Raw genomic sequence first — 22859 nt, forward strand, 5'->3', positions numbered from 1 at the left:
TTTATGTTGGTCAGGAAGGGTTGGAGAACTCAAGGCAGCAGAGCCCAGCACCGAAATGTCTTCAGCCACACCATGTATCACCTTGATGTGTTCCAGGTAGAAAATGTACATCACAAAAGCCATATCCATTTGCCCAGAGCCAGCAGCCATGGCATGGAGCAATTTGCAAATGACAACTCCACATATAGCTTGTTTGCTTACAAATATGTATTAGTTTCTACAATATTAAAGAAGTGTTGGAAAAGCATTGTCAGTACTAAAAATATAATGTGTTTGCTCCAAGCGCAGATCTCTAAGCAATGATTTTCTCATAATACTGAGTTACACACGATGCTACAGCGCCACTCTGATGGAGGGGATGAACGAGGACTGCAGGTTCTACCTGGGCACCATCCCACTTGGTTTAGTGACAGCAAAATGAGGCACACATGAGGTGGCAACCTAAGCGAAATGGGTGGATAGGTGCCCTGCCCTCACATCAGCTTCTACTCTGTAAACAGCCCAAGCATGTAAACAGCCCAAGCATCTTTGCCCCTTTCCAACTCTCATCCCTCTGACCCACCAAGCCTGAATTTAACTCTGGCCAAACAATGTGCAGGCCATACTTTTAAATAATTGCTAAGCTGCAAAGAGCAGCCAAAATCTGAGGACTGGAATTAGGACCTGGTGGGACTGTTTTGGCTTTTACTTTCCTGCAATGGGGTGAAACAAAACAAAATAGGTTTGGGCACAAATTATAATCTGGCACTGTTCTTCAAAGAAAATGAATCCCCAAGTGCAGCTGAATGCAACAAGTATTGGCATGTATGCCCCCCCAACAAACAGGATTCTGTCCCAAAGCGTTCAGGTGCTCAGCTATTTAGTCACAGGCCCTGGCTGCACTATATATTTAACTCAGTATTATACCACTTTAAACAGCCATTTCTTCCACAAAAGATTCCCAGGAAGTGTGGGTTGCTGAGGGTGATGAGTTGTTAAGAGATCCCTCCCTCAATTCCCCTTGAAGCTACAATTCCCTGAGTTCCCTGGGAATAAGGATTGTCACATCACTGGGAATTGTAGTTCAGTGAGGGGAATAGGCGCCCTTAACAAGCTACAGTTCCCAGGATTCTTTGGGGAAGCCATGAGGACTTAAAGTGGTATGGTACATATTTAAATGTACAACACAGAAGGGGCCACAAAGTGCACAGTAATGACATCTAATACATGCTAGCATGAACCTGCCCTTCACTGACTGACAACTGAGATCTGTGATAGCCATGAAAATGGAAGACAGCTGTGCTGGTCCCTTGGCCATGGTGAAGAATCCCCAATCACAGCGTGGTAGCAACATTATCAGCACCAATCAAAACATCACAAAGTTGTGAGCAAGCTTTTGAGTTCTCCGGAAAAAAACTGCTAGGTTGGATGCTGAACGAACATCGGGGTAAGGCAGGGGGGGCAAATGAGAGAGACCTGCTCTGGTTGTCCCAAACTGCAGTTTGTAAGATTCTTCATGCTGGAAAAGTTCTGTAAACACAACTGGCTCAGCCTCTCTAGGTAAAAGTTGGACTGGAAGATTCCCCAGGGCTACTAAGATGTAGATGCTATAATGGCTGCTCCCTGCTTTTTCAAAGATTCATTTCATGAAGCAGCTACTCCGTGCAACTGTGATGGTTCAGTTAGACATGGCAAATTGCTGCCTGACGTCACAAGCATCAAGCGTGAGCCGGGCCTAAAAGCAACCTGTAGCCCTGCCAGCTGTTGGACTCCGACTCCCAACAGCCACAGTCAGCAACCATCAGGAATGATGGGAGTTGTAGTCCCAAACCTCTGGAGGTCTTACAGGTTGGCAACAGGTGCCTGAAAGAAAAGCCACTGTCAATGGAAAGCACATAACGTCACGAATCCATGCTGATCTGATGCCAGGAAGAGCAGAGTGACCAAAGAGCTGCCATCGCCAGGGTGGTCCCACCATCCTTGTAAACACAATGAGGCTGTGAACTCGCCAGCTCCTTGGACGCGTCAGGACGAAATCTAAAACATGGACCTCTTCAGCCTGGGGAGGTGCAGAGCTACTGAGGTCTCGCAAGTTGTTCCCTCTGGTGCATTAAGATCCTTTTTCTTTAGCCAAGATCCTGGAAGAAAGCATGAAAATATAATGGTTGAGCTAAAAGGATATAATGGACACACACATCCTTGAGAGAAAATTGAAGTGTGCGCCACTCGTTCTTTGTTATACGCTATTGAACAAACCAAAACAGACTTTGAGCTACACGTTCTATAAGCATAAAGGCTGACACAGACCTTCCAAGTGTCCCTATTTCTGGACCATTCCAGATTTACAGAAGCTATCCGGGTTTCTTATTTATCATGGAATAATAATAATAATTTATACCCTGCCACTCTGGGCGGCTCCCAATCGAGTGTTAAAAACAATACAGCATTAAATATGAAAAACCTCCCTAAACAGAGCTGCCTTCAGATGTCTTTTAGAGATAAGATAGCTACTTATTTCCTGCCTTTCCTTAGGACGTCCCTATTTTCATTGGAGAAATGTTGGAGGGTATGGAGCTATGCGGCCCTTGAGCCAAGGAGATAAGTAACTATACAACCTTTAGAAGACATCTGAAGCCAGCCCTGTATAGGGAAGTCTGTGTTTTTTTTTAATGTTTAATGCTTTATTATGTTTTTATATATGTTGGAAGCTGCCTAGAGCGGCTGGGGCAACCCAGTCGGATAGGTGGGGTATTATTAATAATAATGATGATGATGATGATGATGATTGAATAGGACATTGTTGGAGGGTATGTTGACACTGAGTGCAGAATTCAGCACTCTCAGCATTGCAGCTTTCATTTAAAAAGTATAGGGCTGACAATATGTGGGGACATTGTTGGTGACATTAAAATGCATCCGATCAAAGCACTGAGTAGGCCTACCAGTAGCCAGGGCCGGAGTTTTAGCCCCTGGTTAATCCTGTTCTATGGCATCAAGAGGAAAAAAGCCCCCAAAAAATATTTCAGGGGTGTGTGTGTGTGTGTGTGTGACAGGGGCTTTGGGGGGGGTATGTGAAAGGACTTGTGTGCTTGGTATTGTGCTCACCAAATTCCCAGGCTTTGCATGTGCTCAGAAGTAGCCTGTTCCTTTACTCAGGTGTATGTCTGCCTGCCCATGAGCCACAATATTGCACTTGGCTCTGCTTGATAAGACCTCAGAGTTCTAGTAATAAAAAACCAAAGTACTGAACATATCACCAGCCTGAAACCTGTCCAGCTCTGATCTGTGCCACAACTGCAACTTCCTCCGAAATTCTTTCACCTCCAGTTTAGCAGAGAAAGATGCGGAGCCATAGATTATGCAATCCAGGAAAGAAAACAACAGGGAAGGCAGGAAGGGTTGATAAGGGAAGTGGGCGGTTCTGAATACTCTCTACTGAAACGAACAAACAAACAAACCCATTGCAACCTGTATACGTTACGCAATTTAAGTTTAAATTAAGGTGTTAAAGACACCTTGTGTGTTTTGAAAGCAGAGACAGATATACTAAAGTAAAATGCCAGTTGAACAAAATGCTCAATTTTTGCATAATACATTCCCTTCCGCTTCTAATTTCACATGTCCATGTTCTCTTAATCTTTGGAAGTTCCAAAAACTAAAACCTTCCTTTAAAAAGGAGACAGCTGCAGTTCTTAGGACACTGGATTCTGCATCCGACCATTTCTGCACTTGCACACTGCAGTTACAGAAACTGACAGAACGGACACAGCCGTGACCGCTGGGAAACATCGGTAGCTATTTTGCACTGCAGTAAACCATTTCTAGGCCTTGGGAGGGAGCTGCGCATACTCTGCTAAAAATAAATAAATAAATAAAACATACACACCCACACCCAAGCTAGGATATTTCAAATTCTGCACTCATATGAATGTAGGAAATTGCCTTATATCGAGTCAGATAATTAATCCAACTCACTCACTCCTGTTTACACTGCGTTTAAAGTTTAGTATCAAATGTGAACTGAGATCCATAGAGCAAATCACACAAAGGCTTAGGCCACACAAACAGCAGACAAGGCAGTAGCCGTAATTTCTAAGAACAGCATCTCCAAGGATCAGGCCAAAAGCTTATCTGGTCCAACATCTCCCTTCGCTCAGCAGCCAATAAGATGCCTCTGGAAAGTCCATGAAGAGGACATGGGCTTCCAGCACCTCTTCAGCTGCAACTGTTCTCCTGCAAGTGAAAGTCAGAGCCATGGTGGTATATAGACACCTACCTCTGGTTTGTAGCCAATTTATTGTTTTTAGATGGTAGTTCATTTTCCTTTGAGATTGTGAGGTGCCCCAGAGCTAAATATCTTTAATATACATATATGCGGCAGGTAGAATAAATATTCTCAGACTACGTTACTAAGAAAGAGAGAGATTGACTCACTGCAATCAATTATTTCTTTTTTTAAAAGCCCCTTCACATGCAAAACTTGGAACAGTAGTTGCTTTCTACAGAGTCAGACCATCCAGCTGTGTCTTGTCTGTAGTGGCTGGAACTGGCTCTCTCCCCCAGTCTCCCACCAGGTTCTCAGACAGGAATCTCTCAGCCCTACTTAGAATAGAAACACAGAATCGAAAGGGACCCCAAGGGTCAACTTTGCCAACCCCCCAATGCAGGAATCTCAACACGCAGTCTCCCATCCCATTTGAAACCACACTGGACCCTGCTTAGCTTTGCAAATGTGCTAGCAGTTTTATTGCTGCCTCTCTAGAATACAGGGATTGATACCAGGCTCTTATGTGTGCATGCGCTCTTCTGCTAAGCTGGGGGAAGACTAGGCTACCAACTCTCTCAGACGTTTTGTTTTCTGCGTGCAGGGAGGAACGTTCAGCCACACGACTCCCCAACTTGCAGTCTGAAATGGAACATGATGGGTCCTGGGTGAAATTGCATGATGAGTCCTGGGCGCCTTTTGCATTCAGCCCTGAGGGTTTGTGCCCTCTGGTGAATGGACCAGAGCCTTCCGATCCACTGCCCTGTGATCTCTGGGTTGGGTTCCCTCTAATAACATCCTGGCCAGCCTTTTCCAGGGACATTCCTTATAGCTACAACTAATCCAGAATGCGGCAGCTAGACTGGTGACTGGGAGCGGCTGCCGAGCCCACATAACACTGGTCTTCAAAGACCTACATTGGCTCCCAGTACATTTCCAAGCACAATTCAAAGTGTTGGTGCTGACCTTCAAAGCCCTAAACGGCCTCGGTCCAGTATACTTGAAGGAGCGTCTCCACCTCCATCGTTCTACCTGGACACTGAGGTCCAGCACCGAGGGCCTTCTGGCGGTTCCCTCACTGCGAGAAGCCAAGTTACAGGGAACCAGGCAGAGGGCCTTCTCGGTAGTGGCACCCACCCTGTGGAACGCCCTCCCACCAGATGTCAAAGAGAACAACAACTACCAAACTTTTAGAAGACATCTGAAGCAGCCCTGTTTAGGGAAGCTTTTAATGTTTGATGTATTACTGTATTTTAATATTTGGTTGGAAGCCGCCCAGAGTGGCTGGGGAAGCCCGGCCAGATGGGCGGGGTATAAATAATAAATTATTATTCTATTATTATTATAGCTCAGCTATGTTCTGACACCCAGAAACCTCACCTTCTCTACCTCACCAAACCCTGCCCCACTTAAACATTGCTCAAGGTCCTTCTCCACCTGGTTGGTCCTTTTACGTACCATGCCCTATCCTAAAACTGCTTACTCCATGAAATGTGTTAGTAGGCTGACCGTATCCACTTCGTTAGCTGAGAAGCAGGCTGGGCTTAGCAAAGTGCAGGAATGATTGCTGGGTGTGGAGCACACTCCCGCCTCAGCCTCAGCTGTCTGCATGCGTGACCTTGTGGTGCGGAGCACACTCCCCCCAGAGCTGTCTGAACATCTTGCCCTCTATCTAACCTTTTGCTCTCTTAGTAGTCTGCCGTGCCCTGTCTGTGACCTTTGTCTCCTTCGTCATACATTGTGCAAGGGGAAAATGACGCGGTGGAAACAGGTGCCAAAATAACTTTGTACCACCCCTCGATCTCAGGATTGGGAGATGTGTAAAGGTCATAGTCCAAATTGTATCTGCCTGGTTTTGCATATTGTGCCAATAAAAGGAGCCTCAACAGAGCTAGCTGGCAGCTTGCTTGTGCACAGCTCACCTGCATTACCAACTCCTGCCTCATGTCCTTCACTTCAGCAAAGCACTCATTCCAGCTTCAGTGCACAAGGCTGGCACTACTGCTGGGCAGAGTTAGGCCGCTGGTTTCAGGTGTCATGAAAGCAGGGGTGAAACTAGGCATGATCTCACCCAGGTCAAAGACAGTGTTTGGCACCGCCAGGCACAGGCTGAGAACCTTAATGGAGCAGCCTTTCTAAACCTTGGGTCCCCAGATGCTTTTGGCCTACAACTCCCATCATCCCTGACCACTGATCCTGTGAGCTAGGGATCATGGGAGTTGTAGGCCAAAAACATCTGGGGACCCAAGGTTGAGAACCACTGCTCTGGAGGCTTCACCCAGGACAAAAAAAACCCAACAGTTACCCAGCAGCTACAGCACTGCATGTTGTGATTGTATATTAAACTGCTACAGAGGGCAGTTTTCTGTCTCAGGTGTCAAAATAACTTGCCCCTTAATTGAGGGGGTGTTCCTGTGGGGCTGTCCACTTGTCAAACACCTGATTATCACCTGGCACCTGTACAGCTTGAGATCAAACCAGACATGATGTAGATCCCTTGATTTGGAACAGGAACTGCCAACCCAACTTCTGGCAAGGAGCCATGTCCTTTGCCACCAGGAGACAGGCAGGTGGGAGCAGCTTTAGAGAAACATGTGGGTTCTCCATTCCTGATTTACTATCTGAGGAGGCCACAGAGCAAACAGAAGCAGCACCACAGCACCAAAGTCCTGCTTCCCATGAGCTTCTGGTTGGCCACCACCAAAACTGAAGGCTGAACTAGATCGGCCTTTGGCCTGATCCTCTAAAGCTCTTAGGCTCTTGTTCTACTAGGAACATAGAAAAATGCCCCATGCCAAGTTAGGCCAACGCGGCTTCTTGCTCAGTGAGGCAAGGCCTGGGAATGGCATTGGCGCTGGGAGTGTCTGCATGCCAGCCATGTGCTATGGCCCTTTGGGCAATGAGATGTGTGTTGTAGGAGCATCAAGATGCATCCCAGAGAGTGAATTTCTAGAGAAGTGGGGAGGACTGAAATCTGAAGGCTAGCATTTCATATTTATATACATATTTTCAAAAGACATCCCTAAAATCTCTCTCCGGAAGACAATCCTTTATCAAGGATAGGTACCAGAAACCAGGGCCTCTCCCAGATAAAAAGGGGTGACTGGAGGCTATGCAAGAAGTTCGTGTGCAGCCTATTTCTGGGACTGGATACAGCTCTATTTGCACAAACTAAGCCAAACTCTGACACAGAGATATGGGACTACCTTATGGCTGTAATTTATCATGTTGTGTCCCTAGATTTTACTAAATAAAATGTCAGATCCCAAGCACTGAAATATTTAGCCAATTAGAAACATTTGTTTAAAGGAGTGTTCCAAATTTATCAGGCAGATTTTTTCATTTATAAAACCTAACTACTTAATAGAAGTAGTTCGAAAAACCAGGGCCAGATTAGAAGGTCCCAGATTAGAAGAGACATCTCTCCATTTTTTCTTACACACAGGAGGAAAGGTCTCTTCTAAGATGAGGTCTACTGAGATATGTGCATGCATCATCTAAAATGAAAACGATGTCCTCTTCCAGAGCTATTTATTAAGAATGCAACTATATTTAGCTTTACTTGAGCAACCACGAATCCATTTAATCAGCAGGCAGACCCCTATTTCTTCCTCAACCCAGCTGTGGCTTTTGGTTGTGGCTACTTTATGTTGTCAGGGGAAAGCATCGCGAACCCAAACAGCTTTTATTACTTTCTGTGTTCCAAGGCTAAATCCCTGCACTGGAAAAGGGTTGTTCTCCAGATCCTGGCTCAAAATCAAGTCTTGACCCCTTGTCTACCTTAAGGCTGACCCAGAGCCCCAATCCGATGAAGGTCCTCCCCCCCCGCCCCAAATACCACCCCAAGCGCCTTCCAGTGTTAATAGGGTTAGACATGCAGTGAGTGAGGCAAAGGTCTGCCCTTTCCGAGGCTTCCTCAATCATTAAGCAATACGGCTAAATAAATACACTCTCTTTATTCATCTGTGGTTCATGTACATTGGCAAACGGTACAGGCTTTTTTTCTGTAAAAAAAGCAGGATTCATAGAAAATGATCAGCAATCTAAAAACCTTATATATATATATATATATATACACACATACCATGTTACTTTTGATTATCTTCCCACCCCAACACAAAACCTGACTGATACGCCTGACGCCAAAAAACCCTTTCTAGGTTTAGTGATCTCCACGAAACATCGCCCCAGCAGGAACAGAATGCGTACGGATTCTTAAAAAGGCAGCTGCTCTCCCACCAACCCTCCATGAGCAGAGCTGGGAAAAGTGAGGCACCAAATGGACACAGCTGCCACCACCCGAGTTGCACAGTGCCCCCCCCCACTCCTCCATGGCTTAACCCTTCAGGCTCCAGTTTGCACAACTCGGTGATCCACCAAGCTGAGCACAGCCCACAAAACACGTATGGCAGCTCATGAGGGGATCTACGACCTGCTTTGGCTGCTTGCCTGGAACCGTAAAACTAGCAGCCCTCAAATACATGGCTGCACTACAGTCAGTGGGCATTACACTGTGCAGGCTGCCAAGCTAGCGAGGAATCCTGCTTGCAATTTAGACCCACCCAATGTTCTACGCTGTAGGGTATGAAAGAATCTGAATGGTGCTGATTTTCAGCTTTCTGCCCTACCCCTAGTGGCAGCCATTCGATTCCAGAGTATCTGGCGTTCAAGTCTTGGGTTCCCAGGTACCTCCATTGAGCCACAGCATAAGGCAAGTGTTTATGAAGATTTCCCACCTCCCATCTGTGCAAGTCAGTCCTCTGTGCACTGTCAACAAGGGACATCCCTGTCCCATCACCCCCCACAAGTGCTGCTATTTCAAGCATTAAATGAGACAAGCAGATTGCAGTTTGGTTCTGCAGTGTCTTCCACAGGAAAATCTTCATTAGTAACTAGTGATTCATGCTCCCCCTCCATTTACCCAGTGATCCTCAAAGACTATAGACACTAAATACATGCCGAGGGCAGGAAATAATTAAGGTTGCCTAGAACCCAGCTCCAATCCTGCTATGATCCAGTAGTTCCAACTATCCACCCAGAGCCAGAGAAAGAAGAGAACCAGGGCTCCTAGCAGCCCCCTCCCTCACTACCAACTTCCTATCCAGTTCTCCTCTCCTCTCAATTTTTCTCACTTCACAAACATACAAGTTCTGCCACTCTCACTCTCCCACAAGCATACACACTCAGAACTCTTCTCATTTAATTTTCATCTACTACAGTAGATTAACTTAACAGATTCCCAGTGGCCAGTGGTAAGCAAGCAAAATCCTACCACTTCAAAGGTGGCGTTTTTAAAAACGACACTAAAAAACCCAAAACAACTAGGAACATTTGTATGCTCCACAATGGCAGATGAGGTCTCCTTCCACCCTTCTCTGCTTATGCATAGCACATGATCTCCACAGCAACATACACATCCCCTTCAGTGGCTGTATGGGATCCTTCGTTCAGAGTGTTCATACAAAAATACACCTCTTTGTGAATTTGCTCCCTGCTGACCAAACAAGAGGGAGTTTTGTGGGTCTCAAGGCAAAGGACCCAGGTGATTCCAAAGCAGCTTTTGCCCTCCAGCTGCTTCTGTTGGTGGGGCAGGGATTGTCCCCAGACAGGCATAGTGGAGAAACAGACATAACATTTAAGAGTCAGGGAGAAGCTGGAGAAGTTGAGTTGGCAATGGAAGAAGTGGGATGGGGGCGGCGTGGAAGAGAGTGGGTGAGTGGTCAGCACAAAGTTAGGGGGGCAGAAGAAGAGATGAGCACGAGGCAGGAGAGAATCAGAGGCGGGATAGGTTTAAATTGAAGGGGGAGGACAAGTGTTGTGGAAACTTCACAAGAAACCAAAAACAGGTATGGTGGATGTGCTCTTTTCTTCTCAATTGACCAACACTGACTTGGACAAGAAGCCATCTGTAGTCACAGAAGGAAGTTCCTTGCTCTGTGCTGCGTGGCCCTGATGCTCTGTAGCTGTCCCCGCTAAGGAGCGGCTGGCCAAAGGTCCCTTGGGCAAGCTGTATAGATAGACAGCCCCTATGACCAGCCCTGCTCCTAGAGCAAAGAGCAGGTTGAGGTGGAAGTCAAAGAGGTAGATGGAAGCCACAGTGGACACTACGATGGAGAAGGAGGTGGCAAAGCCCTTGAGGATGTTGTCAGCATATTTCACCACCACAGCCACCAGCAGGCCGCCAAAAGCTTGGTTCAGGATCACTCCCCACACAAGCGGGGTGTAGCCAAAGAAGAATCCACGCTCAGCCACGGCTGCCCCCTCCGTGGACCACAGCCCCAACAGCCCCAGCAAGGTTCCGAAGATGCCTAGTTGGACGTTACGTAGCCAGACGGAGGCTGCGCTGCCCTTGAGGATCTTTTCAAAATAGACTCCGGCAAAGCCAGATGACAGGCATGATACCACCACGGCCACAAGCCCCACCATGTAGTTCTGTTGCATTCCCTGGCCTCCAGGGGGTGATCTGCCCCCTGCCTGCTGCTGCTCCACTTGGACAATGGCCACACCGACAAAAAGGAGCACAAGGGACAGCCACTGGAGACGGGACAGGCTCTTGCGGAGCATCAGCACAGAGAAGACAGCTGTGGTGAGGATCTTCAGTTGGTAGGTGACCTGAGAAAGGCAGTGCAGTTTAGTAGGCATCCCAACATGCCGTGCGAGAGGAGAACGTCCAGCCAGGGTGGGACCAACAACAAAGGCCCAACCCCTATTCTCTAGATAGGTTCACATTGTTACTAAACAGACAACGGCCTCCAATGCAGTACTGCAGTTTAGTACCCCGATTCCGTTTCAGATCATACCCTGTTCTCCACATACCAAATTCAGCTAAGGTCTCAAATGGTGTGGCATTGGTTTAACCAATTCAAAATGAACTCACTTTAACCCCTGAAAGCCAATGAAGTGGTAGAGGCTCAGAATCACATACCCAGGAGTGTGCATACCGCAATTCCATGGAAGTAGAGACAGAGCGCATGAATACAAGCCTTTACGACTGTGGGAACAATGAGAATAAGTGGGCGATACCTGCTAAGTTCTAAGAACCCAGAAGGACAGTTTGCTCTTTCCCCTAACTAACAGAACCAGAATTATACAAAATAGTTTTGTTTTTTTAATGAAGATTTTCCCACATTTAGAAAACTGCTGAATTGGTTAATTTGCATAATTTATACAGATGAAATAATCCTGCTTTTCTGCGCACAGAATATGCAGGGTTCCTCCATCCACCGGAGAATAGAATAACTGCCAATGAACAGCTGTCTATGGCTCTCACTGGAAGGATAGGGGTGTACTATTAACCAAGGCTTGGAAAATAAAACTATAGGTATGGTCCCACACAGCAGTGGGCATTTCTGGATGCCTCCACATGACTTCACTAAGACATGCTGCAGGAGCTCTAAGAAATTATTGTAACACATCTCAGGATACCCACCCTTCATGGCTTCATTCAACATTGTGCAGGTGGGAAGAACAGGATGTGCGCATCTATATAAAGCGGGCGAATGAAAGTGAGTAGGGCACCCTCTTCAGAATAACCTGCAAGGGAGGACCTAAGACTACTTGGGTCCCAGAGCTGGTGTCTCACCTGGAAGGTGGCTGCAGGCAGGTTGGAGATGGCCACATATTGGAGGTTGTTTTGGAGGGTGTAAATGAGAGAAGGCACTGCGAGTTTGAGTGTGTCCATATACTGCACCACAATCGAGTCATACAAGGAAGCAGCAAACTGTTTCAGGTTACCTGGGAAAGGAGAGACAGACAAAGAGACCACTGTCTTGGTTGGAAATAAATGTTGTTTTTAACAAGGGTCATTATTTGTAACTGACAAGGGATGAAAGAGGCTGTAATGATGGCTCGGCAGAGCGCCCACCAAGCTCTCTCTTATGTGAGTCAACATACAAAAGGAATCCTTTACTTTCTAGTCTGAACAGCAACAGAGGTGTTGGCACTCCACGCACCTGCCTCATGGTGAGCGCACAGTTACGAGCCTAGTGCTACTATTCACCTGGCGGGGGGCGGGGGGAAGAGTACAAAGTACTACTTTGCCAAGGCCTTGGCTAAGGTAGAAGCATCTGCTGAAGTTTATAATGGGCTGGATGGTAGAAATCCCTAGAAGTGAATGGGCCTGTGCAAGTTTGGCAGGTAACAGCCTGGGCACCAATCCCTAGACTACAATGTGCAAAACGGAGTAGGCATTAGAACATAAGAATTTACACAGCTGGTCATCCCATTTGATCTCAACATTTTGTCTACCAATAGTGGCTTCAGGGAGGTTCACAAGTGGACCCTGAAAGAAATACCTAACACCCTACTGACAATCCCCTCAGGCAGTGTGAGGTAATAGCCAGAGATCTTCTAAATAATCTCTTTATAAAGGAATTGATGCTAGTGGCTACCCCCGCATCTTAGAGCTATCAGTTCTGTAGGTTAATTATACAATGTGTGACTAATGACTTCCTTTTACTTCAAATCTAAGGCCTGTTCATTTAAGTGGATGGTTGAGTTTTTGTTTTTTGATAGAGGGGGAAAATAAGAATGTGTGTATGTGTGTGTAAATACTATCATGCATTTATATTTACAGCAATAGCATTATGGTCATAGAGAGCCAAGTCCAGAGGCAAGACAGAGCAAAGACAGTTAAATGAAATGAATCACTGACAACAAGAGAGATTCAGGTTTTCCAAGCTAGCCACTAGTCTTCACCAAAGCAAAAGCTCCATGATCCACCCAGCAAGACTGCTGGTGAACACAGGCCAATGCGCTGGGAATGGAGGATTGCTGCAAGGGTTTCCATCTTCTGAGGCACAGTAGTCCCCACCTTTTTTCTGAATGAAGATGAGCAGCAGGCAGGTGACTCCCTTAAGGATTTCAGCCATAACCACAGCGGAAGTGGCAAAGAAGCGGTCCCCAGGCAGCGTGCGCACATAGCGGATACTGAGGATGAGAGAGGCATTCTGAACCACCAAGACAGCTAAGCTGATGTACTTCAACCGTCTGTTACCTGGGAAAAGAGAAGTAAGGATCAGCTCGGTATCGCACCCTGCAGCGGAAAGCTGCGATAAGCAACTACCACAACCAAGGCTTGAATAACGGAGACAGATGGGAGATGATGTTTGGGGAACCACCACCTATTCCTATAACAAAGCTGGGGATGTCCAAGGAAGAACATGGAAAACCCCACACAATGGAAACAATCTGAGTTTTCCAGGGCCGAGTGCATCAGTGATCACAGAGGCAGGCATGAGTAACTGGAAGCCCAAGGGTTACATCCAGACTCCCCACTGCAGTTGCCTACCCTGTGGCGACAACCCACTTTGGGAGATGGGGGAAAGGGAAGCCCTAGCCCACCAGCCTCCATCCCCTCAGAAAGTGATCCTCTCATACAACTAGTTGCTGACAAGAGCACTAAAGTCTTGGCACACTAAGCCCTTGTTTGAAACAAGTCAGGTATTGGCAAACGTGAACTTAGTATGGGTGCTTTATATGTGGCAGTGGTGCAGGGGGGAATCCTTTATCAAATATTTAAACAAAACAAAGGGAAGTATAAGGACACCCCAGACTCATGGAAATCCATGGAATGATGTCCTAAGGCAGCAATGTCCAACAGGTCGACAGCGATCGACAGGTCGATCACAGAATGATCACAGTCGTTCACGGGCTCCCTTTTGATTGGTGGCTGTAAAAAGAATTGTGTTGGAAGTCTCCACCCCCACCATCATCGTTTTGTCCGTGAAATGGGTGGTCGTTACTGATAATAAACTAGTATTTTTCGCTTCATCTACTTGTTAGCATCACGATTTTTTAGTGGTGCATGTTCCTGCCCCCCCCAAAAAAGAAGCTCAGCAACTTTGTCCTTCCCTTAAAAAAGCTCAACAAAAAGCTCAACAACTTTGGTATCTCCCCCCCCCCATGAAAATTTGTAGATCACTGCCAGTTGTTTTATGCTGGGAGTAGATTGCAGCCTCTAGAGAGTTGGACGTGCCTGTCCTAAAGCATCTAAGGTGGCAGAGAATGAGATGCGTTAGGGGATGACTAACAAAAATGATGAAGTAACACAGTGATCTCAAGTTTTATAGTTGATGTTAAAACTTTTACTGTTGGTACTGAAGTTGATGTACTTTGTAAAGTTGGAAATAAATAAATAGTGAAAAAAGGTATACGTGAATTAAAATAAAGGGCCCAGAGATTTTTAGGATGAAGGCAAGTCCTGCATTTATGAGAGCTAATTGTTTCCTGCACCATCTGCTGCTGGAGGCTCACCTGATCACCTTGGCTGCTGGCATCAAAGGAGAATCATAAGGTTTCTTTCCAATTTAACTGGCAAATGGAATTACTACCATAGAGTACTTAGATAAACTTCCAGGCTGAGCAAAATCCCACCCCTCTTGCAATGTTTAACATCTACTAATCCAGGTCTCAGAGCTCCATTGGCATGCGAAAGGTCAGGGTTTTCCACCCCACTGTTCTGACGCACAAAACGGATCCTAGAGAGCTGGCATCCTGCTCTGCTTGGCTCAGCAAACAATATCTTGCACCTGCCATGGGAGACACACTCAGACCTAGCAGGAAGTGGGGACAGAAAAATGGCACAGCCACAGCTTGCTGAACTACATTCCTATGAACAGCAAAGTGTAGCCACCTGCTTCCTGAAAGAGAAAATCAAACATCAAGAAGCCTAATACAAGCTATTGAAAGAATTACAATAAACAGCTGTACAGGCATTCCCCATCTCAGTTCCTGGAGACACCTATGACGTCCTAATAGGACTGCAGAACTAACTGTTAAGAATAACACCCATAAAGGAGTATAATGAAGGCTGCTTTGTTCAGCAACCCACCTCCCACAGGGGAAAGGCATGGAAATGACGATGAGTTCCTAACGTTTATCCCCAGAATCTGGTAGTCAGAGGTATAATTCCTTTGAAAATGAAGGCAGAACTTTTACACATCATCAGAGTCACCAGTTGGTAAGCCAGCCTTCCAGACTTTCTTTTTGCTAGTAGCTATTACCATTTCTATCCATTCTGATCACAAAGCCTCCGTCACACTAGAAACTGTTACCAAAATTGTAATGAAATACATTCTCCTGGCTCACCATGGCTCCCTAAGGCTTCCCTTTAATATTTCTTTGAGCTCTCCCTCTCTCTTTTAAAGGGGGGATTGGCAGCGTAACGTGGGGACAGAGTTTCCTACAGGGATTCACACGTCCAGGATCCCAACCGAAATGGCTAAAAGACTCCTCCTCCTCCTCCTCTGTGCACTAAAATTCACCCTCGACCAGATGCAGAGAAGGACAGCACAGCATTCTTTCCTTGTTGCTCACCAGCAGCCATGGGTGTGTATTACATATACATATATATGTGTGTGTGTATAAGGGCTCTCTCTCTCTCTCTCTCTCTCTCTGGCTAGCCCAGTATATGCCTCTCTCTCTCCCTATAGACATACCAATGTCTCTCTCATATATACGTACATATTCGTATTATCGGGAGAGGCATCTATATATCTAACTGTCTGTATGATACACGGAGAGAGACCCGGCCTCAAAGGTGCTCCTGCCCCCCCCCCCCCGTTATCCGCCTGCCCTCCCGCAGCCCAGCCCCCCGGCAGGTTGCGGGGCGTTGAGGCGAGGGGGATATGGCGCCCCTCACCGCCTCCCGAGCCCCCCAACTCTCACCTCCTGCGGCCACCGGGCTCCCGCCGCCGCTGCTCCCCGAGCCCCCAGCCGCTGCCATGGTGGCAACCGCCGGGCAACCGAGTTCCCCCGCCGCAGCCGGCACTTCCGCATCCCAGCGTCCCGACGCACTTCCGCTTCCGAGGAGCGGGGCAGGCAGTGCGGAAAGGCCATGGAGAAGGGCGACGAGGCAGCGGGCAGAGCGGCCCTGCTCCTTCCGGAGGACTCGCCCGCTGAGAACCATAGAGTCATGAAATCATAGAGTTGGAAGGGACCCCCAGGGGTCATCGAGTCTGACCCCTCTGCGCAGCTGGAATCTCAGCGAAAGCCTCCCTGACGGAGGGCCACCCAACCTCTCATCAAAAACTTCCAGAGAAGGAGAGTCCACAGCCTCCCGAGTTCAAGAAAGTTGTTCCTGATGTTTGGTCGGATGCATAGCTGTTAACTTTCCCCTTTTCTTGCGAGGAATCCTATTCGGAATAAGGGGATTTCCCTTTAAAAAAGGGAAACGTTGACAGCTATGGGTCGGAATCTTGTAACTTGAAGCCACTGGTTCGGGTCCTGCCCTCCAGAGCAGGAGAAAACAAAATAATAATAATTATGGCATATAAATTTTGTGAAATAAAAGAATTGGGGGGTCCTCCAGTTGTTTCCCCTTCCACTTCCCCAGTCCTGTTACTTCTTTCAACTTCGCAGTCCCCTTCCCATCACATACAGACTGCATTTCCTTAAAAGCAAACAGGAAAATACACTACAAGAAGGTCATCTATTCATTTACAGTCATACGTCGGGTTCCAGAAGCTTCAGGTTGTGCTTTTTCGGGTTACGGACGCGCCGAAACCCGGAAGTACCGGAACAGGTTACTTCCAGGTTTCAGCAAAGAGCTAAATCGCGCTTTGCTCATGCGCAGAAGCGCTGAATCACAACCCGCGTGTGTGCAGACGTGCCGCTGTGGGTTGCAAATGTGCATCCCGCAAGGATCGCATTTGCAACCCGAGCGTCCACTGTATTTCACTGCATGTATACCCCACCTTTCCCCACACCCAGAGCTCAAGGGCGCATGCGTGGTTCTTCCCCTTCTCATTTAACCTTCACAACAACCCTGCGAGGTAATTAGTCTGAGAGGCAGGGACTGGTCCACAAGGTCACACCCAGTAAGCTTCATGGCCTGGTGGGGATTTGAACGTTGGATCTGACAAGTCTTTTTTTATATTGATATAAGTAAAAAAAACCAACTGCTCCTTTTACCTTATGGGGTACCCAAGAGCCCATATAGAGTCCTTTTGTAGGTTCTCTATCGGTAGGAGAAAATAACAGAGACCAACCAGAGATTATTGAGAAGCAAAGCAGCTAGTAAGCCTGATCTTTATTAACTGTTGCAACAGGGTGCTCCCCCCACACGCAGGAGAGAGGAGGACCCCGAGCCATGCGCGCAGGCCGTTATATAGACATTTTAAATTGCCCACCCTGGAGTCCAAGACCACCCCCAGAAACATCATACCTACATCACAGAAATCTGAGTGCTTTGTTTATCTCCTGTCTGGCAAGTTACCTGATTGCATTATCTGAGTTTTGGCCACTCTTTTGTTATTATAACTACTTAATTCCTGAATCTATTTTTTTTTAAAGTAATATTTATTAAGAGTTTAAAGATTACAAAGAGAAGAAAAAAAAGTTAAAAAGCAAAACAATACAATACATGAAAAACAAAAAAAACAAAACATTGCTTATCTTTACAAAACAAAAACAAAAGCAAAAACAGAAACAATTAACAACACATCCAGTATTTCCATATCTTATCTTTCATTTACTTGTTTCGACAACCTCCTCACACCTCCCTTCTTTGTATTCTAGTTCAGTTAGCTATTTCAGCAAATCCTTTCCATCTTTCTCAGTTTTTGTCCTATAATTTATCTTAACAGAATCTAACCTTATTTTTTCCCCTTTGGCCCATTAACAGTCTATTTTTACTTAATTCTTTATAACATTTCTGCTAAAGCCATAGAACTTCATTCTACTTAATTCCTGAATCTAGGTCGCAGGTCACAGGTTCACACCCTGTTCATATCTTGAATGTGCCCTTAAGGCAGGATTTGTGAGGATAGGATTTGTGAGGAAAGAGACAATGGGGAGGTTTCCCAATTTGACCTTGCAGAGAAATATTTGAGGTCAATTTGTTCAGGACCTTTTCTGTGGGGTTTCAGACGTGGTTTATGTATACAGTTATGAACATTTATTTATTTTTATATATGACCTTAAAATTCTTATAACAATATACAATATTTTTTATTAAATTTTCTGTTTTATAATTTCAAATAAACATTTTACAAACTTTGAAGTATCCAATGACTTCCCTTCTTCTCTTTCCACGGTTCATTTTACATATCCTATATCCCTGCATATTTTACTATCACCATTCAAATCAATTTTCCATTTTTACATCCATCAAGCATTATTTATTCTGTTTAATTTATCTTCATGGGGCCAGTGTTTTCAGCTCTACACAGTTATTTTCCATAAACTCAGTAAATGTTTTCCAATCTTCTTCAGACATATGTTCTTCTTGCTCTCTTATTCTATATGCTAAATCTGCAAATTGTGCATATTCTGTCAACTTAAGTTGCCAATCTTCTTTAGTTGGGTCCTTGCTCACTTTCCATTTTGGGGCTAACAAAAATGGGTACATAAACAACCTTTTCTGACACCTGGGGATTTCAGTCTGGGTTATCCCCAGCAAAAAGGACTATGGTTTTTTTGGGAAAGTAATTTTAAACATTTTTTTTCATTTCATTATAGATCATTTCCCAATACTCTTTTAGCAAAGGCAAAAGTGCCAAATGCTTTGAATCTGCTTAAAAACACAATTCTTAGAAGCTCAACTGGTGTGTATTTCAGTTGAGGAATGGTAGCACGAGGTCAGAAGGATCTTGTTGTGATTTAAGCAGCAGAGTGAAAGCAGCTCTTAGAGGCAAGAATGCCTTCTTCAAAATATGTAAGTCTGGTCTAAATAAGCTCTTACAGTGGTACCTCTGGATGCGAACGGGATCTGTTCCGGAGCCCCGTTCGCATCCTGAAGCGAATGCAACCTGCGTCTGCGTGTGCCGAGTTGCGATTCGCCGCTTCCGCGCATGCGCATGACATGATTTTGAGCTCCGTTACTTCCGGATCGCTGTGGAGCGCAACCCGAAAAGGCTTAAGCTGAAGCGACTTCAACCCGAGGTATGACTGTACCAAGAACAAACTTAGTTGGTCTCTAAGGTGCTACTGGACGATTTTTTTATTTTTATATATATTTTGACTGTGTCAGACCAACACAGCTTCCTACCTGAATCTGGTATAAATAAGGAGAACAGAAAGGAATAATAATAAAAAAAGGAATCTTAGGAATACATTGCTAAATAGAATGGAAGAGTGTACGTCACATGGAAGATGGAGCAAGCTTGCTTTCTCCTACTCCAGAAGGTAGGTCACAAACCAAGTTACAAGAAAGGGGATTCCAAATAAACATCAAGAATAACTTTCTGACAGTAAGAGCTGTTGGACGGTGGAACAAAACTCCCTCTGGAGGCTGTGGACTCACTCTCCTTCCTTGGAGGTTCTTAAACATGCTTTAGCTTGGATTCCTGCATTGCAGGGGGCTGGACTAGATGACCCTTGGGTCCCTTCCCCTTCTATGATTCTAACAAGAAGTTATTTAAATACATTAATAGGGGACCAGCAAAGGAGGTGGGTGAACTCTTGGATGCCAATAACAACTGCAGAGAGTCTTATGATACCATAAAGACTTATAGCATATTCCTATGCATGATGTTGGTGAATGCATTACAAATTTATGCAAGCTTCATTAACTACAAGCCCCCAAATCTGGGATCCGCTCAAAACTGGTGCCAAAGTTTTTGCAGCATAAACCCTATGTTTTGCAGCGCCCCACAAATGGAGTAATTGATACATCAAACCAGGGTTCATAGTTAACATCCAAAAACCAAACATCATCCAATTCACTCCAAACCAGTGCCAACGTTTGGCAACATTGCAATGAAAACCCTGCATTTTGCAGCAGCCCACAAATGAAGCAATAGACCATGGGAAGGCAAACTAAGGATGCGGCCCAATCGCTTTCTAAATCCGGCCCACAGACGGTCCGGGAATCGGCATGTTTTTACATGAGTAGAATGTGTGCTTTTATTTAAAATGCATCTCTGGGTTATTTGTGGGGCATAGGAATTCGTTCATCCCCCCCCCCCAAAAAAATATAGTCTGGCCGCCGACAAGGTCTTCAGGACAGTGGACTGGCCCCCTGCTGAAAAAGTTTGCTGACTCCTGCAATAGACCCTCAGACCAGGGAGTCACAGGGTCACCCAAAAACCCAACGTTTTCCGATTCACTCCAAACCAGTGCCAAAGTTTGGCAAAGGTTTGGCAGCGTTCTGCAGCGAAAACCCTGGGTTTTCCATCGTGCCAAAAACGGAGCAACGTTGGGTTTATGGGTGACCCCATGACCCTGTTTGACAGTCTATTGCTCCATTTGTGGGGTGCTGCAAAATGTGGGGTTTTTGCGGTAAAACGTTTGCCAAGGTTTGCCGCCAGTTTGGATTGGACAATGTTGGGTTTTTGGGTGTTAACTACGACCCCCGGTTTGATATATCAATTACTCCATTTGTGGGATGATGCAAAACACAGGGATTTTGCTGCAAAACAACTGCAAAACTTTGGCACCAGTTTTGAGGGGATCCCAGATTTTTGGGTTCATAATTAACACCTAGTGAACTCAATGGGGCTTACTTCAGAGTAGGCTTGTATAGGATTGTACTGCAATGGATATACTGCGGCATAAGCTTTCATGGACTAGAATCCACTTAAACAGGTTTAGGCTGACATTTGCTAAAATTTACACAGTGACTTTACTGTGCTATGATGAGACCCATTTTTTTCCCCAGTCAGTCCTCCCTGAACCTTCCTTGAACCTTGGGGTTTCTGCCACCCAGTTCCCTTGCCCTGCTGCTCATTCCTAAGGGTTAGAACTTCCTACACAGGATGTTGCAACCGGAAAGGCGAGGGCAGGTACACAAAACAAGCACACAGGTGACAAACGAATGGTGCAGGTCTTGTCAGGGTGTGGCCGGCAAGTGTGTGCTTGGGCGGGCAAGCAAACAGTCAAGTGACGCTAGTATCAGTTGTGCGTCACATCCCAAACTTACATCCCTGAGGGCAGGATATACAGGAACTTGCCTTGCTAATTTCATAAACAGGCTATTTTTTTCCTGGCATTGGAATGTTCTTTTTCTAGCAAAAGGAGTGGCACTTCAGGAGAAGGCAGCAGCTGTTATGCATGCAAAAGGTGCCAGGTTCATTCCCCAATAGCATCCCCAGGTAGGGCTGTGTAGGCAATACATAGTCCGTGTAGACAATAATGAGCTAGATTGACCAATGGCCAATACTGTGTAAAGGCAGCTTCCTATATCCCACTCATGTCAGCCCTGGGTCGAGTAGCGCAAGATTGTAATTTCTCTTAAACCCCAAAAGTATGAAGGGAAAGACAGGAGGAAATTGCTACCATACAAATGTTGGGAAGAGGTATGGGAATCTCTGAAATAATAATAGGTATCTGTTATCAATTTTACACTTAATATGTGAATCACTTATAATTCTTCTACTGGCAGCTGCTTCTTTAATCCAGAATGCGGCAGCTAGACTGGTGACTGGGGGCGGCCGCCGAGACCACATAACACCGGTCTTGAAAGACCTACATTGGCTCCCAGTACGTTTCCGAGCACAATTCAAAGTGCTGGTGTTGACCTTTAAAGCCCTAAACGGCCTCGGCCCAGTATACCTGAAGGAGCGTCTCCACCCCCATCGTTCTGCCCGGATGCTGAGGTCCAGCGCCGAGGGCCTTCTGGCGGTTCCCTCATTGCGAGAAGCAAAGCTACAGGGAACCAGGCAGAGGGCCTTCTCGGTAGTGGCGCCTGCCCTGTGGAACGCCCTCCCATCAGATGTCAAAGTGATAAATAACTACCTGACATTCAGAAGACATCTTAAGGCAGCCCTGTTCAGGGAAGTTTTTAATCTGTGATATTTTAGTGTATTTTTGGTTTCTATGGAAGCCGCCCAGAGTGGCTGGGGAAACCCAGCCAGATGGGCGGGATACAAATAATAAATTATTATTATTATTATTATTTGACCATTTCATTTGCTCAAGAAAATGTAAATGGTGTTATGTTGGGTATGAAATAAAAAATAAGGTCTTATATATATATATATATAGTGTATATATAATAAATGTTCATAAATGTACCAACCAAGTGCATACATAGATGTGTGGACCACAAGTCTGGAGCAGCACAGGAGGACTGCCCTGAAACCATTTTGACTCCCAAACTGAAAAAAAAAATGTTTTCTCTGCAGGGAGGGAGGGGGTGGGGGAGCCTCCCCATTGTCTTTTTGTTCACAAATCCTGTCTCAAGGGTATGTCTATGTATGAATAGGGTGAGCCTGTGACCTGGCCCAGGAACTAAGTATTTGTCAAAATACAAAAGACTGGCCAGGCTCCCTAGGGTATCCAATCAAGTGACCATTAACAGGTCTGCCAGACAGGAGATAAACAACACACTCAGATTTCTGTTGTAGACCGCCCTTTCTGTGATGTAGATATGATGTATCTGGGGGGGTGGTCTTGAGCTACACCCCTTCTGTGATGTATGTATGATGCTTCTGGGGGTGGTCTTGGACAATTAAAAATGTCTATATAAGGGCGGACACACCTTTGTTCGGGGTCCTCCTCCTTCTCCTGCATGTGAGGGGAGCACCCTGTTGCAACAGTTCAATAAAGAGCAGGCTTACGAGCTGCTTTGCTTCTCAATATTCTCTGGTTGGCCTCTGTTATTTTCTCCGACCGATGGAGAACCTACAAAGGACTCTATAAGGGCTCTTGTGCCCTCCCATAAGGGAATAATTTT

The 22859-nt window shown here is 45.8% G+C and overlaps 1 protein-coding gene across 1 annotated transcript; it reads right to left on the bottom strand.

Annotated features, from left to right (window-relative positions):
• Window positions 1-189: 189 nt before the first annotated feature.
• SLC35A2 (solute carrier family 35 member A2) lies at window positions 190-16044 on the bottom strand. The gene is made up of 5 exons (XM_083593763.1): window positions 15911-16044; window positions 13056-13238; window positions 11826-11977; window positions 10134-10855; window positions 190-2117 (listed from the first exon to the last, which is right to left on the bottom strand). The coding sequence occupies exons 1-5, from the start codon at window positions 15966-15968 to the stop codon at window positions 2090-2092; spliced, it is 1143 nt and encodes a 380-aa protein (XP_083449889.1). The 5' UTR covers window positions 15969-16044; the 3' UTR covers window positions 190-2089.
• Between the last annotated feature and the right edge of the window lie 6815 nt (window positions 16045-22859).

This window comes from Podarcis filfolensis, assembly GCF_964270895.1.
Source record: "Podarcis filfolensis genome assembly, chromosome: 17".
Taxonomy (NCBI): domain Eukaryota; kingdom Metazoa; phylum Chordata; class Lepidosauria; order Squamata; family Lacertidae; genus Podarcis; species Podarcis filfolensis.